The 14185-nt window shown below is 57.8% G+C and overlaps 8 protein-coding genes across 8 annotated transcripts; 4 read left to right on the plus strand and 4 right to left on the minus strand.

Annotated features, from left to right (window-relative positions):
* Positions 1 to 31: 31 nt before the first annotated feature.
* BAUCODRAFT_146595 (uncharacterized protein) lies at positions 32 to 2064 on the plus strand (the record flags this gene model as incomplete). Its single annotated transcript, XM_007676654.1, has 3 exons — positions 32 to 139; positions 194 to 588; positions 666 to 2064. The coding sequence occupies 3 exons, from the start codon at positions 32 to 34 to the stop codon at positions 2062 to 2064; spliced, it is 1902 nt and encodes a 633-aa protein (XP_007674844.1).
* A 136-nt stretch (positions 2065 to 2200) lies between these two features.
* Positions 2201 to 3042, plus strand: BAUCODRAFT_410366 (uncharacterized protein). Its single transcript, XM_007676655.1, has 2 exons — positions 2201 to 2563; positions 2676 to 3042. The coding sequence occupies exons 1-2, from the start codon at positions 2337 to 2339 to the stop codon at positions 2956 to 2958; spliced, it is 510 nt and encodes a 169-aa protein (XP_007674845.1). The 5' UTR covers positions 2201 to 2336; the 3' UTR covers positions 2959 to 3042.
* Positions 3043 to 3553: 511 nt separating this feature from the next.
* Positions 3554 to 5443, minus strand: BAUCODRAFT_66563 (uncharacterized protein; the record flags this gene model as incomplete). The annotated part of the gene is made up of 2 exons (XM_007676416.1): positions 3554 to 5105; positions 5169 to 5443. 2 exons carry the CDS (start codon positions 5441 to 5443, stop codon positions 3554 to 3556), a joined length of 1827 nt encoding a protein of 608 aa, XP_007674606.1.
* A 1195-nt stretch (positions 5444 to 6638) lies between these two features.
* BAUCODRAFT_410594 (uncharacterized protein) lies at positions 6639 to 8289 on the minus strand. The gene is made up of 3 exons (XM_007676656.1): positions 7427 to 8289; positions 7277 to 7309; positions 6639 to 7025 (listed from the first exon to the last, which is right to left on the minus strand). Exons 1-3 carry the CDS (start codon positions 8163 to 8165, stop codon positions 6979 to 6981), a joined length of 819 nt encoding a protein of 272 aa, XP_007674846.1. The 5' UTR covers positions 8166 to 8289; the 3' UTR covers positions 6639 to 6978.
* A 167-nt stretch (positions 8290 to 8456) lies between these two features.
* BAUCODRAFT_32009 (uncharacterized protein) lies at positions 8457 to 8747 on the plus strand. Its single transcript, XM_007676192.1, has one exon. The coding sequence runs from the start codon at positions 8488 to 8490 to the stop codon at positions 8728 to 8730; it is 243 nt and encodes an 80-aa protein (XP_007674382.1). The 5' UTR covers positions 8457 to 8487; the 3' UTR covers positions 8731 to 8747.
* A 122-nt stretch (positions 8748 to 8869) lies between these two features.
* Positions 8870 to 9925, plus strand: BAUCODRAFT_120920 (uncharacterized protein; the record flags this gene model as incomplete). Its single annotated transcript, XM_007676657.1, has 4 exons — positions 8870 to 8928; positions 8988 to 9067; positions 9182 to 9585; positions 9659 to 9925. 4 exons carry the CDS (start codon positions 8870 to 8872, stop codon positions 9923 to 9925), a joined length of 810 nt encoding a protein of 269 aa, XP_007674847.1.
* A 117-nt stretch (positions 9926 to 10042) lies between these two features.
* BAUCODRAFT_146600 (uncharacterized protein) lies at positions 10043 to 11443 on the minus strand (the record flags this gene model as incomplete). The annotated part of the gene is made up of 1 exon (XM_007676658.1): positions 10043 to 11443. The coding sequence occupies one exon, from the start codon at positions 11441 to 11443 to the stop codon at positions 10043 to 10045; it is 1401 nt and encodes a 466-aa protein (XP_007674848.1).
* Positions 11444 to 11760: 317 nt separating this feature from the next.
* Positions 11761 to 14084, minus strand: BAUCODRAFT_410536 (uncharacterized protein). Its single transcript, XM_007676659.1, has one exon. It carries the CDS (start codon positions 13861 to 13863, stop codon positions 12079 to 12081), a length of 1785 nt encoding a protein of 594 aa, XP_007674849.1. The 5' UTR covers positions 13864 to 14084; the 3' UTR covers positions 11761 to 12078.
* Between the last annotated feature and the right edge of the window lie 101 nt (positions 14085 to 14185).

The raw sequence follows: 14185 nt of genomic DNA on the forward strand, positions 1-14185 counted from the left end.
TGGGTACGGTCAACAGAGCCGTTCATGCACCATGTCGGCGATAGCAAGAGGCACGGCGTTAGAGCAGTGGTTCAAGGCCAATGGAGGCCACCTTCATCCTTCCATAAGGCTAGACTACAACGAGCAGTCAGGCTTCCTTGTCAGTCCCATTCGATATCACAATCCAGAAAACACTCTACTTACGAAACTGTAGTGGCGAGCCCGAGAGCCGATACCACCTCAGGAAATAGCATCAAGCGTTCCCTACAGCCTCTCCCTATCTTACATCAACGCTCTGGTGGACGATGCTTATCCCGTCTTCAAGCAGCGACGGACCGACTTCACCATTGAAGCCATCGGCTTCTTCTACTTGATGACACAGTATCTCAACAAGGAGCAGTCGTTTTGGAAGCCTTACCTTGACGTTCTGCCTTCGCCCAGCGAGTTCTCCACTCCACTTTGGTTCGATGCGCCGGCAGACCTAGCCTGGCTCGATGGCACCGACGTTCTTCACACTATGCTCGCTCGCAGAGAAGTCTATGCACAGTACTACCAGAGCGGTCTCAAGGTGTTGAGTGAAAGTGGCATTGACGTGACGCTGTACACATGGTAAGTCTGCACCATTCTCCTTCAAGCCGCCGAGGTAAGTGCTTTCAACCTTCTCATACACTTCTTGCACATCTCAGGGACCTCTTCCGTTGGGCCATCACAACCTTCACCTCCCGCTCCTTCACCTCACGTGTTCTCCTACCGCAAAACCGCAAGTACTGGCCTGTCCACAGAACCAGCACCAATGGGCGGAGACAGACTGTCTTGCTAGACATGTCTCACTCGCCCGCCGAGGACCTGGACTTTTCCGTCCTGTTTCCAGGTCTAGATTCGGGTAATCACGACCCCAATGCTCAAGTAGACTGGTCATTTGATGCGAACCAATTCAGCATAGCGCTCGTTCAGCCTATCGAAGCCGGAGCGGAAGTTTGTAACAATTACGGACCGAAAGCGAACGACGAGTTGCTGATGGGTTATGGGTTCTGCATCCCGAACAATCCGCGTGACGAGGTTTTGCTTACGCTCAAAGCGCCGCCAGAAGCACTTCAGGTGGAACTAAAGCGCATACATCCAGGCTATTTCACTTCGAGTGGACAATGGAGCGGCGAGAAGGCTACCTTTCGCCTTCAGTCTCCGCGCGCCTACTCTCAGGAAAGCGTTGGTCATGTCATCCAACAACTCCCGCGAGGCCTTCTAGAGCTCCTCTACTGCATCCTCCGCCATGAGCGCGGTCTCCCCATCATTGGCTCTGAGGAGTCGATTAAAGAATTTACAGACGCACCCGATGGTGAGAGGTACTTCCCACACATCGCCCGAATGATCGTGCAGTCCCTCGTTCCTAAGCTGCAACGTCTGGACGCCGTAGCTTTACCCGAGAAGCCAGCGAACAACCGACAGCGACAGGCGAGCATCTACCGCGAGAGCCAGAGGGAGATCCTACAGACTGTCATCGAAGCACTGCGAATTTCCACTCGATCGCTGCTGAAGACGCCAGAGGAGCCTGGATCACGCCTTGTAACGTTTGAAGGGCTCATTGAGCTATGGAGTGCGCGTAACGGAAGCGAAGTGGTTACGCCGTTTATTGCAGGTGTGCAAGCAATAACTGGTACAGCGGATGCAGAGACGCTGCGCGAGGCGGGCTGGGAGGACGATCTTTTTGTGCTGCTGATGTGCTACATATACCGGGCTGCGACGGCGTACATCTCCTCCACGGGATCTGGTGAATCAGACTACGGATGGTTCTTTGATGCGTTGCCCGAGTACATCGACGCGAGAGCCTCTCCCAAGCCTTCGGGCACGGACGAACAAGAGCGTTTGGAGCGAGCAGAAGCTCTCATGCCGTTGATCGCGCAAGCTGCCAATGGTAATTACGCCGCCGACAGCTTTTGGGAGAGCTCAGACTGGAAGGCGGAGTGGGTGGCGGAAGTGGGTGGGAAGATGCTGCAATATGAGAGCATGACGATGATGGTTCCTCGCCAAGATGGCGGTGTTGAGGAAGCAAGAACAGTGGTGTACCTCCATTCCAATGAGTCTTAGTAGAACACGTTTATCGAACCATTACCGTCTATCCGTCCAGTGTATGTGACAGACTTGCTTCCAGTTGTTGATTCAGCCAATCACAACGCTCGGCCCGAGCTCGCCAACCGGAGCTCCACGTGCACGGGCTTCGGTATGCTTCCATCTTCGCCATCACCACCATCCAATTCTCCTACCTTTCCTTCATCACCACCACCTACACTCATCCAGATCCAACGAATAAACACCAACACCACATCCCCTCTCAACACTCTAACCAACAAACCACAAACATGCCCCGCCAATCCCGCGGTCCCACCGCCGCGCCCAAGCGTCCAGCACCCCCTCCCGCCGCCGCGCGCCCCATGCCCCAACAACCACCGCAATCCCGTCAAGCATCCACCATGGCCCACCCGCCAGCCCACCAGCAAGCACACGCCCCCGCCCCGACGGCACCCGCTCAGCAACAACAGAGCTCCTCCGGCGGCGGGCTCTTCGGGCAGATGGCTAGCACCGCTGCGTAAGTTTCGCCACCCTTTACCTCACGATAAACCCCCTCCTACCATCCCACCCCCCTTGCCACACCCCCGCGCTGGCAACAGTCCCGCTAACATTCTGTCCGCTTTCTACAGCGGCGTAGCAGTCGGCTCCTCAATCGGCCACGCCATCGGCGGTTTCTTCGGCGGCGGCTCCTCCAGCCACGCACAACCCACCGCCGACCCCAGCCTCCCCGTCGCCCAAACGCCCGACGGCCAATTCGCCATGAACGCCAACTACCAAGCCGCGCCCGTCTGCCAGACCGACGTGACGAATTTCCGCCGGTGCATGGACGAGAATAACGGGGATCTGACGATTTGCGATTACTACCTCAGTCAGTTGAAGGCGTGCCAGGCGGCGGCGAGGACGTACGCTTAGACGGATGTATGTATGCCGGGATTAGGCGGAGAGAGGAGGGGGAAGGTTAAAAAGGGTGAGAGGGATGACTGAAGCGTGAGCGAAAGGGACCGGAAGTGGGGATCCTGTGGCAGGGGTTTTCCTTGGGGTCTATGTGTAGGATTGTGATACGCATGGCGAGTGAAGGGAATGGGGCAAAAAGGCAGATTCTCTGCTCCACGAACTACCTCTGCTCATCACTCCCCTTTCCACATTTCGAAATTCCTTGGATGCTATATGTGGACTCGGCGTTGGTTTGATCATGACGGTTCGTATAGCTATCCACAATGGTACACTGTCCACACTTCTATATGCTCTATGGGGTATAGCCGCTACTTCCATCCACACACACACAGAAACCCACATACCTCTTCAATTAACGCCAAGCGAGCTCTTCCGGCTGGACCGAACTGGACTGGACTGCGCTCGGTAATCTTGCAAAAGTTCCAACAGGCTCCTCGCTCGCAAATACCTCTTCATCATTACACTTCCTCAGCAATTTGAATTTCTGCTCCTCCGGTGCTGCATCCTCTTATTCCCCTCCGTCCCAACCATTCCATCCAATCTTTTCGTCGGATCACTGATAAGTATCCACACTCCGATACGTCCCCCCACCGCCACCGCCACCCCGCCCACTCAACCCCTGCGCCTCCCCAATCCCAATCCCCATCAACCTCTCCGCCTTACTCAGGCCGCCGCCGCCGCCACCCCGCTCAGCTAGAGACGGAGAAACCGCCATCCCCACCCCTCCACTACCACTACCACCCGACGCCGTCATACCACCACCAGAAACACTCCTCGGCACACTACTCCCCGCCCCCACACCAGCACCCACCCCAGCAGACGCAGACCCAGACGCAGACGCAAACCCGGCCGAAGGTGCAGAAACATTCCTCCCCTCCCGCGGACTAACACTCGTCCTCCCCTCCCGCGGCACAGCGGCAACCGGCGTGATCCCGCCGCGAACCCTCCTCCCGCCCCCGCCGGGCAAATGCCTCAGCCGCAGCGTGCGCCAGTTCTCATACCACTTCGTCCGCGTCAGGTCGCGCAAATCGCCGCGCCACTCGCAGAAGACGCTGTCGCGTAGGCGGACGAAGTCGCAGTGGGAGGGGTCGAGGGGGGAGGCGGTGCCCCAGGGGAAGTGGCGGCCCGGCGGTTTGCTGGTGGAATGAAAGTCGTAGGGGTCGGGGGAGAGGATGGACATGGGGATGTACGGCGTTTCGCTGTCCGCGTTGTCCGTGTTGTTGGTTGTGGTGGTGGTGGTGGTGGTGGTGTTGGGGTTGGAGGGGAGGACGAGGGAGGATTGGCGGTGGTGGGCGTTGCGTTTGAGGCTTGACGGGTGAGGTGTATTGTTGCCGATTTTGTCGTCGTCGTCGTCGTCGTCGTCGTCGTCGTCAGCGCCGAAGTCACGGTCGTAGTCACTAACTTCGTCGTCGTCGTCGTCTGCGTGCTGAGCCGAGAATGCGCCGTTTTCTGCGCCTCGGTCTTCATCCTCCTCGTCTAGGTCGTCGTCGAATTCGTCTTCATCACCTTCTAGATCCAGTGCCTCCAGAGGATCGAGCCTGGCTGCCTTGAGACTATTCCAGACGGCACGCTTGAGGAATGCCATGTGCCCGATCGTCAAGGTGTCCGCTTTCGACACGACCGGGATGACGGTAGTCTTTCCCCAAAGCGCACGAATGACTTGCAGGTCCATCTCCTCATCAAGACCATTACTAGCCCCCAGACCGCCAGAAGTGGCCACCGACGCATCCAGCCGGACGGGATCCAAGACATGAAAGACGCAGTGAATGTGGGTATCTTTGACGCCCGGGCTGCGCATGACCTTCTGCTCCTCGACGAACGTCTCTTCAAACTTCGACTCGACGAAGGTGGCCATCTCTCGCAACTGCAGGTCGATGATGTGCTTCTCCAAGCCCGCAGAGTCCCACAGCGTCAAACCCACCCGCTCGCCTTCCAGCTCGGTCTCGAGATAGTGAGAGGTGAAAGAGGAGCTGGTGACCGTGGCTTGGCCGTCATTGGACGTGTCGGCGTGGTGGTGTTGCTTGGCAGGGGATAATGCTAAAGACTGTCGGAGGAAGGAGATGAAGGACGTCTTGCCGCTGTTCTTGGCTCCAACGACGAGGACACTGCCAGACAATAATTTGTTAGCGAGACACCACCTTCACGGCTCAATACTTGAAGCAGCTTACTTGAACGGCGTCGGATCCTTCCGCCTCCGCACCCTACGGGGGCTGTTGGTGGGGTGAGCCGGGCCTTGAGCGGTATTACTGTTACTCGCATACGAGTACCGGCCGCGGTGAGTGACGCTCTCCATGCGGTCGACTGCATACTCGCCATTCGTGCCGCTACCACCATACGCAGGTGAGGAGCTGGAATTGGCGGCCTGCTGAGCAAATGCATTGCCAGCTCGGACAGCGTATGTGGGAGAGCTGCTCGACTTGTTGTGGTATGTAGACGATGGCATGGCGACGTGGCCGGGACGCGAGAAGTTCGCTGTGGTGGTGGTGCCGGTGGGTTGGTACGTGGGTGAGGAGGGGCCGTAGTGGTTGTTGAAGATGGCAAACGAGTCCGGTCGTGACTCGTCGTCGACTGGTCCGAGTGAAGGGAGCGTGGGGGGCTGTGGAGGATGTGCTGCTGCTGCTGCTGCCGCTGCTGCCGCCGCCGCCGCCGCCGCCGCAGCTTCCTGCTGCATTCGCTCCTGCTCCGCTCGCACCCTCGAGGCTTTGCGCAACATCGTGCGTCCTTGCTCGTTGCTCGTCGTGTTGCTGCTGAGGATGCTGCCGCTTATGGAAGGACTATTGTGGTGGTGGTGATGGTGGTATTGTGCGGCAGGCGCATCCACGTCCGTTTGCGCCTGCGCTTGTGCACGACGTCCAGAAGGCACGGGCGGGACGTCGGCAGGCACACTTGCGCTCGCGCTCTGCTTGCCCAGTGAGGGAGTTCGGCGCAGGAAGGAGAAGGAGGTGTTCCTGCGATGCTCGGCGAGATCTGCACTTGCGCCTGCCTCGTTGCGGGTGGGGGAGGAAGGCGCAATGCGTGCCGCCGTGTAACCCGCAGCTGGCAGGGCGGGAGCTGCGCTGTCCGCGTCGCCGAACGATTGCGGTGCACGATAGCCGGAGGGTGAAGAATTGTGCGTGAAGCCGGTGTTACGAGTCCGACTGGGGACGGGTCGATGCGATTGGGAATAGTCGAACTCGTCTGGGTCGCGCATGCGGCCGGAAGACGTGAGGCCGGCCATTGCGAGCTGTCGATGTGTGTCAGGCAGGCAGGCAGGCAGGCAGCTACCCTCGTCAGCGAATCCCTGCTACTGCAGCAAGCGACACAGGACGCCGTGCGACTTCTGTGATGGCCAGGATGAGAAGCCGCGGCTGAGGATGCGATATGCCTTGTCGCAAGCGCGAATGCAATGTGATGCACTCGACGACACAATCTCTTCACTCGTATGTCAGACGAAATATAGATAGCGAGTGTGGAAGATGGAAGCAGAACATGATTGTGTAGGTCCGTTGATCAACTCGTAATCCAATGTTAGACCAAACAACGACAACGATGATGCCGACATACCCTGCAGCAGCACCGCGCCTGAACCGTGTGCCCCGCACTTGCGCACGCTAAGGATTAAAACGGGGGCTGTCATCCGGCAGACGGATGAACTCAGTGCCTGACTACTGTAGCTAGCGAAGACTCGGCACGGGTTCGGGAATGGAGCAGTTACAAACGGTACAGTACTAGCCATTATGGTTACACTTCGACGTTGTGGTCGTCCAGACGGTGTAGTCAACGTTCCTGCCGGCAATGTATGCCGTATGCCATATGCCATGTGCTGATCCCCCGAACGCCCTGCCCACATGCACCATCGTGGCCTTCAGCCACAACGCCAGCCCACCAGCCTCATGATGCCCGGAGACCCAGCCTATTCCCACCAGTTTTAATACAAAACACCATCCCAGATCCAAAAACATGACAACCTAACCCATCCTCATCCTCTTATTATTTCCATCACCCTGCTGCATCCCCCCAGCACTCCCACCACCACCACCATTTCCCCCAAACCCGCCATTCCACCCTCCTCCACCCCTTCCACCACCCATCATCCCCATGTTCATCCCATTCATCCCTCCCATCCCACCCATCCCCATATTCATCCCGTTAAACCCTCCGCCCCGGCCCATCATATTCCCCACCATGCCCCCTCTTCCCATACTCCCATACCCCATCCCCATGCTACCAAAGCCACCCATCATGGGATTACCAAACCCCGCATTCCCAGCCCCAAACCCACCACCACCACCACCACCACCACCGCCCATCCCACTCATATCCCACCCCCCTCCTCCTCCGCCTTGCTGTCCCATCATGCCGCCTCTAGCATGCTGATTATACCCCCCACCCCCACCCCCACCTCTGTTACCGAAACCTCCCCGCCCCCTAAAGCCACCACCCCCGCGGTTCCCAAACTCATTATACGCCCCTCCCCTTCCCACCCCCCTCTCACCACCACCAAACTCCTTCTTCCCCCCCGCCCCCGCAACCGTCCTAAACGGATTCCCCACCCCGGCAAACACCACCCCAAACGGCGTCTTCCTCACCCCACCCGCCGACTTGACCGGACTCGCCGCCTCAACCTCCCGTTTCACGGCACTCGCCGCCTGCGGGGAAGCGAACTCGAGATACGCCTCCCCTTTGCTCTTCCCATTGATCTTGTGCTCGGCGAAGGAGAGGTCGAGGAGTTCTTCTTCTACTACGCCGACGCCGGCGCGGGAGCAGAGGGAGCGGAGGTCCTCTTCCGTCGTCCACCAGTGCAGGTCGGTGAGTTTGAGGGCCGGGGTGGCGCCGGGTTCCAGGGGTCGGTCGTCGGGGTATTGTTGGTGGTCGTTGTTGTTGTTGTTGTCTGAGGCGGGTGCTGTGCCGTTGTGATGGGGAGGGAGCGAGTCACCGCCGTCGTTTTCGTCGGGCGCCTTGCGTTTCGCGGCTTGTCTTGGTGGGTGCGAGGCGTCTGTGGGTGTTGGTGTGGGGTCAGCGGTCGCAGATCGGGCGGTCCCGTTCACGCGTGTTTCAGGTGTTGCGTGATCGGGAACCGGTTCGCCGCCGTTTGGGTGGCTTTCGGCCGGTTGTGCGCGCACCTCGGGTTCTTGCTGCTCGTCGCCATAGATGTCAATCTCGAAGGTGTCGTCATCCCCGGCCATCGTTTCCTGCGGATTAGTAGGAGACGACGTGGGCAACGGCAGGGCGGCTAGTCAAGAGGTGGATATTGGGCACAGGACTGGGGTGGGATTGCCTTGAGCTGATATTGTACAAGTCGCGTCAGGTAGTTTTCGCTCCTTTCTCTGAAGATACAGCGGATTAGAAGTGCTTCATTGCGGTTCGCATCCTCCTTCTTCACCCGAGCCAACCTCCGATGCCACCAGCCCTTCGATTATACGTACAGATTGCGTGTGTAGAAGCAGACAGTTCTCGTGGGAGAAGTACAATTTGTGCCAGTCATTTGACAGCTTCTCCTCTCGAGTTATGTATTACAGTGACCCCTTCACCCTCCTTCAAGCGCTCCCTTCCACGCGTCCCAGCCGTCAGTTTGCTGCACACTGCTCTTCAGACAAGCCTACCGTATCGGCAGCATGGACGGAGGTGATCTTATATTGCGGAGAGTGTGTTGGCAACAAGGTGGCGCGTCCGAAAGTCGCTCGTGGAGTGTTGAGTTTGGAAGACTGTAAGGCAGTGGTGGTACTTCATGCAATGATCGAGCTGCCTTAGTACGCAGGTCAGGAGTCTAGTGTTAGTAAGCAGAAGCTATTCCAGAGCTCGGACCAAGCTATCGAACAGCTTTACTCCCATTCGCATCGCTACATACCACTACTCCATATCGAACTTTCAACGGACACCCTCGCTCAGAATGTTGATCGTTGAAACACACAAAGATGTCCCGACCAAGTCTGGCGGCGACATGCGAATGTCAGTAGACGCCAAGATCATCTGTGGTTTCGAAAGGTAGGTGTTGATAGCGCTCTCAGCTTCCTTTTCACGCCTACCGTCTCCGGCTATCCTAAAGCCAAGTTTCCCGGCGTGGTTGTCTTTAGTGAGATCTATCAAGGTATGCCTGCTCTTACTTTCCTTCCAAGCGGCACTTGGTCGCATCACTCCTTTCTCCGGATATAATAACATGTCACGTCTCATAATATCTGCTTCAACTCAACCCTACCTACAGTAACCGGCCCTGTGGAACGCTTCGCCCGCCAAATCGCCGGCCACGGCTACGTCGTCGCCGCTCCGTCCAGCTACCACGAGTTCACGGGCCCGGAAGCACTCGCCTACGACGGACCAGGCACAGACAAAGGCAACGCCTGGAAGGTCGAGAAGAAACTCTCCGCCTACGACGAAGACGCTACCCTCTCCGTCGACTGCCTGATGGGACTCGAGAACTGCAACGGCCGGATCGGGGCGACGGGAATGTGCTTGGGAGGGCATTTGGCGTTTCGCTGTGCGTTCGACAAGCGTATCAGGGCTGCTGTATGTTACTTTGCCACCGACATCCATTCGCGTTCGTTGGGAGAGGGGAAGAAGGACGATAGTCTTGAGAGGGTCAAGGATATCAGGGGGGAGCTGATTATGGTACGTTAAACCATTTTGCTTTTCGGACGGTTCGTTCCCATGCAGCGTGCACACTGATGGTGTTGTATTGTAGATCTTCGGCAAACGCGACACTCACGTCCCACCCGAAGGCCGCGATCTCATCCGCAAGACTCTGCACGACGCCGGAGTGACGTTCAGTTTCTACGAAGTGGCGTGGGCGCAGCACGCGTTTATTCGGGATGAGCTGTCGAAAGGACGCTACGATCCTGCGATTGCGGGGATATGCTTTCAGATGCTGCTGGAGTTGTTTGGACGGACGTTGAGTGGCGACCTGGGACCGAAGGAGGGTGGGGATGGGGAGGTGGAGGATGTGTGCTGAAACAACACGAACGTGACAGGCCAAGACCGCGTCAAGCAGCAGTAAGGAACAAGATCGTCAGCTCACGTCATCCATCATTTACATGTTTCCTAAAGCATCATTAGCCCGCATCGACCGTCACTTTCCTCCCCCTCCCGCCCCAACACACCCTCCACACAACACCACCTTCTTCACCGTCATCCCAAAACTACTCCTCCCCTCCAACCTCCCCCTCTGCCTCCCACCCCCACGCTCTTGCGCTTGCGTCCGACTTCCCGTCCTCGTCCAACCCAACTTCCTCCTCAAAGGCGCAGCCTCATCATCCTCGTCATCCTCGAAAAAACACGCAGGATACTGCACTGCACCCTCATTCGCTCTCCCTTCAGCATGAGGACCCAACAAACTCCCGAAACTCGTCCGGGGACCCTTCGTCGTCACGATGCCAGGTGAGGTAATGGTATCCTCCGACCACCTACTGGCGTCCGGCGGCGACCCGCTGCTGGAAAATGAGGCGGATGCTGTCGAGAAGGTTCGCGCTGAGGCGGTGGAGCTTGATGAGAGGATGCGGAGGGGGATGCGTTTTTGGTTATGGTTGCCGCCTCCCGAGCCGCCAGAGCAGCGGAAGGAGGTGAAACTGTCCTTCCGGCTGCGGATGGAGCTGCTGAGGCTTTCTTTGCGAGGGCGGTAGGAAGGGTGGGGTTGTTCATGTGGGGCTGCGGGCGGGACAATGCTAGTGGTCGCTGCTCGCTCCCGGGTGGGCGCCGGGGCGCGGGCGTCAAAGGAGGGTGTTGGGGCTGGCATGCCAGGGCGAGGAGGTAGCTCTTTGATTGTGGGGAAGAGGCTGTAGCCTCGTTTGTGGGAGGTTAAGGGCGGAAGCGGTTTGTTTGGTGGCGGTGGTGAGACGTCGATGAGTTGGGTCTCGTTTTCTGCACCGCTTACGGTCTTTGGTACAGGTTCTGGCAAGGGCTTGGTGTTTAAGCTTGTGGCATTTCGTTGGCCTGATGCCGCTTTTGGGGTCTTCGGCGTCATGGACACCAACTCGAAATCGAACTTCTCCATCGCCGGGTCCATTTCAACCGCAGGCGCAGGTGGTGGCGGAAGCAAGGGGCTTGGGTCTGGCGACGGAGCACGCAGATAGTAATCCAGCACGCCGAAGGAGACCTCACTGCGACCGCCGGTGCTACAGCGAGAGTAGAGACTTGGGCTTACGACTCGTATTGTCGGCGACGGGGCATAGCGGGGAAGGTAGCCATGGCTTCCACTCACGCCTCGTCTTGGCCAAGAGTTTGGAGCGGCCACATCGACAACCTCCGGGTCGCGTGGCAGCTGCTGTTGTTGCTGTTCGAAGGTCTCCTTGAACGGTAATGGTGGCGATTCCAGTGAGCCCACTGTGGGAGGTGAAAGCAGACGTATTGGCGGTGGTCGTGTGCACTGTTGGACGCTTCTCGGCAGCCTCACGCGCTCGTCCCGCGGTTTCATTCGGATCTTAATTTGTGTGGAGGGTACCCAGTCCTCCGGCATTGGTCTTCTCGTAGCCATGTCTGCTGCTCGCGCGGACGGAGACGATGGAATGGTAGAGACGCCGAACAGCAGTTCACTCACCGCAGATCCTGCTCAGGAAAGGGACGTCCACGCGGCTATAAGTCATGCGCTCCCTCGCACCCACGAGAATGGAGGTGAGGGGCGGAATGTCAATACAGGATATCCACCGCCTGGCGTCCGGACTCCAGGCTCCGAAGGCTCGCCTTGCCTGCAAGAGCTCAAGATCGGAGGTTGAGCCAGTGAATTTGCGTTGTGTAACGATGGGTCACGCGGAGGTGGAGACGCAAGGGATGCATATCTTGTAAGTCTGCCATAAACAATGAGGGCAGCAGAGACAATAGCACAGCGAGTTCGAATTACATTGCTCCCTTGCTAACTCTGTATCGTTGCTGATGTTCGGGGACTGTTGAGCTGCGTATCCTGCATATTGCCTGTCACTTGCCGTTGCACGAGTGTTGAGCTGTTCGCATCCCCTTGGGCGACATCGCTCCAGATGCAGCGCGACTGACCCGCCTTCCGAAGCGCTCAGTCTCCGCCGATGAAGACACGAGCGGTTCTGTAGATTCCTCGAAACGCAGCTGGCCATGCCCAGCTTAGCCTTCTCATAGCAGCCACCACAAGCGACACTACCGTCAGGCCTGTCCGCAAAGAGCAATGCCCGTACATATACCGCCCGACTTGACTTTCTCAAGAACAGCTCCGTGCGCGGCCGACATGTCATTCTTCCCGAGCTGAGCTGACTCTGATGCGCAGTCCTCCTTTTCGACAACTGTGGGTCGCCCGCGAATCCCACCATCAACGTTACCTGCATCTGCAAGCCGTCTCACACATATGGCAACCCGAATATCACGCCACCGCTGCAGCCTCGCTTTCTTTATCTCCACCTCTTCCTCCAAGCGTCCGTATTCCGCTTCTCGTGTACGATCCAACTCCATCTCCTCTCTGCGTTGCGATCTCATCAGCTCCTGCTCCTCTCTGTCCTGCTTCAGTATCCGTGCTCTGATCCGTCGGCTCTGCTCTCCTCTCAAAACATTGATCGCACATTCATGCTTCCCATCCATTGCTTCCCTCGCTCGTCGCGTTCTTTCTAGCTCCACACGATCCTGCTCCGTGACGGGACGGCCGTGCGGCGACCCATCACTGAAATACGTACCAGCACAGTAGGCTTCCATATGTTTGAGCGCGGTGGCGTTGGAGAGCTTCTCTTGAGCATGTTGCTCGCGAAGGGTGGCTTCGGCTTGGACTTGTTTGTCTTCCGCCTCCGCTATGGCGGCCGCATGGGTTTCGGAGAGATATGACAGATCGGCGGCATGTATTGCTTGGAGATCACTACGGAGACGGTCGTGGTGGGATTGGAGGGTATTTCGCTGCTCGTCGACCCAGCTATGAAAGCGGTCGTGCTGTGCTGCCTGCTCTTGCTGCAATGCGACAATTTGAGGGTGCGTGAAGGTGACGTCGGGGGTCGGTGGCGCTCTCGGCGTCAATGGATCTATGGCTGATTCCTCGGATGCCGTCCGGCCGGCGTTGGTTGAGGACTCGTGATGCTGAACAGCCAGAGACGCCCTAGGCGACACCTTCGCAGATATTGCGAAGGACATCGCGTCGTCCTGATGCTCAAGCCTTGCTAGCGTGGTTCTTCGGTGGGCCTGCGTGGTGGTCTGCTCAACTAGTGTGTTGGGTATAGGCAACCCACAGCACTTCGGTACAGAGCCCGACTTCCTCCCTGTCGCCGGCTCAACGATTTCGCGCAGCGCTTGCGAGCATAGTCGATGACCACAGGGTAGCTTATGCACCGCACGTCGCTGACTCTGTGGGTCGGGCGGACAGTGCGGACAGCCTTCTGGTAGTGATGCCCGGGAGCCATTGCGACTGTGCAGCCGCAGCATGCTCAGCCCTCTGAGGCGCCTGAAGCGCCTGTTGGGCGAGGTCTCCGGCAAGCTGAGCGGTAACGAGAAGGCCGACCGCGATGGTGTGATTGGCGGCGACGCACATGCCGACTGCCTGCCATTCATGGCACCGTTGACTCCTCTTCGAGAAACGGTGGCTTCATTATCACGCGACGACAGCGACGAGCGAAACGTCGTACGGCTGCTGATTGATGGACGATGGTAATCTCTCGATTGCTCGGAAAAGGTCGACATGAACCCTGTTGACTGTGACGCCCCAGAAACAACCGACTCGGACGACCTACGAGAAACATCCGAGGCGAATGATGGTTTCTTTTGCTGTGTTGCATGGTCAATGACTTCCAGAGTAGCCACAGGATTGTCAATCCCTATGCCGAGTGCTTGGGCTTCGTTGCGTAACCGCTCCTCGAACTCGTCTTCCGTCTCATCCACGGACAGTCGGAGCACGTCTTGAAGATAGGAAGCATTGCGATCAGCTTGCGGTGCCGAATCACTATCATGTCGCAACATGCTCCTTAACTCGCCGCCTTGCTCCTGGGTTGTTGCGCAGAAGTGAGAGGCGATCGGCCGCGTCAAACTTAGATGCGGCCCTTCACCGTAGTCCAGACCTGTGGTTGCGGTCTTTGAATTGCCGAAGGATCACTTGCGCAATCCTCGCCGCGAGCTATGGCTTTTCGGCTCCTTCTTCCACCCCACAAGGTGACAATTTAAAGAGCACCAACAACCTCACCAGCGACTGAAATCGCTGGATTACTTCATAGGCCCGTGCCTAATAAGATCTACGCATAGACTGCTCTGTTTGTGTGAAAGCTTGCTGTCATTACGGCGTGCC

This window comes from Baudoinia panamericana (assembly GCF_000338955.1).
Source record: "Baudoinia panamericana UAMH 10762 unplaced genomic scaffold BAUCOscaffold_4, whole genome shotgun sequence".
Taxonomy (NCBI): Eukaryota; Fungi; Ascomycota; class Dothideomycetes; order Mycosphaerellales; family Teratosphaeriaceae; genus Baudoinia; species Baudoinia panamericana.

What these genes read in the sequence shown, in the direction of transcription:
- BAUCODRAFT_410366 (XM_007676655.1), top strand. Translation starts at nt 2,337, where the DNA reads ATGCCCCGCCAATCCCGCGGTCCCACCGCCGCGCCCAAGCGTCCAGCA. An exon ending in CAGATGGCTAGCACCGCTGC is followed by an intron (nt 2,564 to 2,675) that starts GTAAGTTTCGCC and finishes CGCTTTCTACAG; the next exon opens with CGGCGTAGCAGTCGGCTCCT.
- BAUCODRAFT_410594 (XM_007676656.1), bottom strand. Translation starts at nt 8,165, where the DNA reads ATGGCCGGGGATGACGACACCTTCGAGATTGACATCTATGGCGACGAG. An exon ending in GTATAATGAGTTTGGGAACC is followed by an intron (nt 7,310 to 7,426) that starts GCGGGGGTGGTG and finishes GCGGAGGAGGAG; the next exon opens with GGGGGTGGGATATGAGTGGG. An exon ending in GAGTGGGATGGGCGGTGGTG is followed by an intron (nt 7,026 to 7,276) that starts GTGGTGGTGGTG and finishes GGCGGGTTTGGG; the next exon opens with GGAAATGGTGGTGGTGGTGG.
- BAUCODRAFT_32009 (XM_007676192.1), top strand. Translation starts at nt 8,488, where the DNA reads ATGTATTACAGTGACCCCTTCACCCTCCTTCAAGCGCTCCCTTCCACG.
- BAUCODRAFT_410536 (XM_007676659.1), bottom strand. Translation starts at nt 13,863, where the DNA reads ATGTTGCGACATGATAGTGATTCGGCACCGCAAGCTGATCGCAATGCT.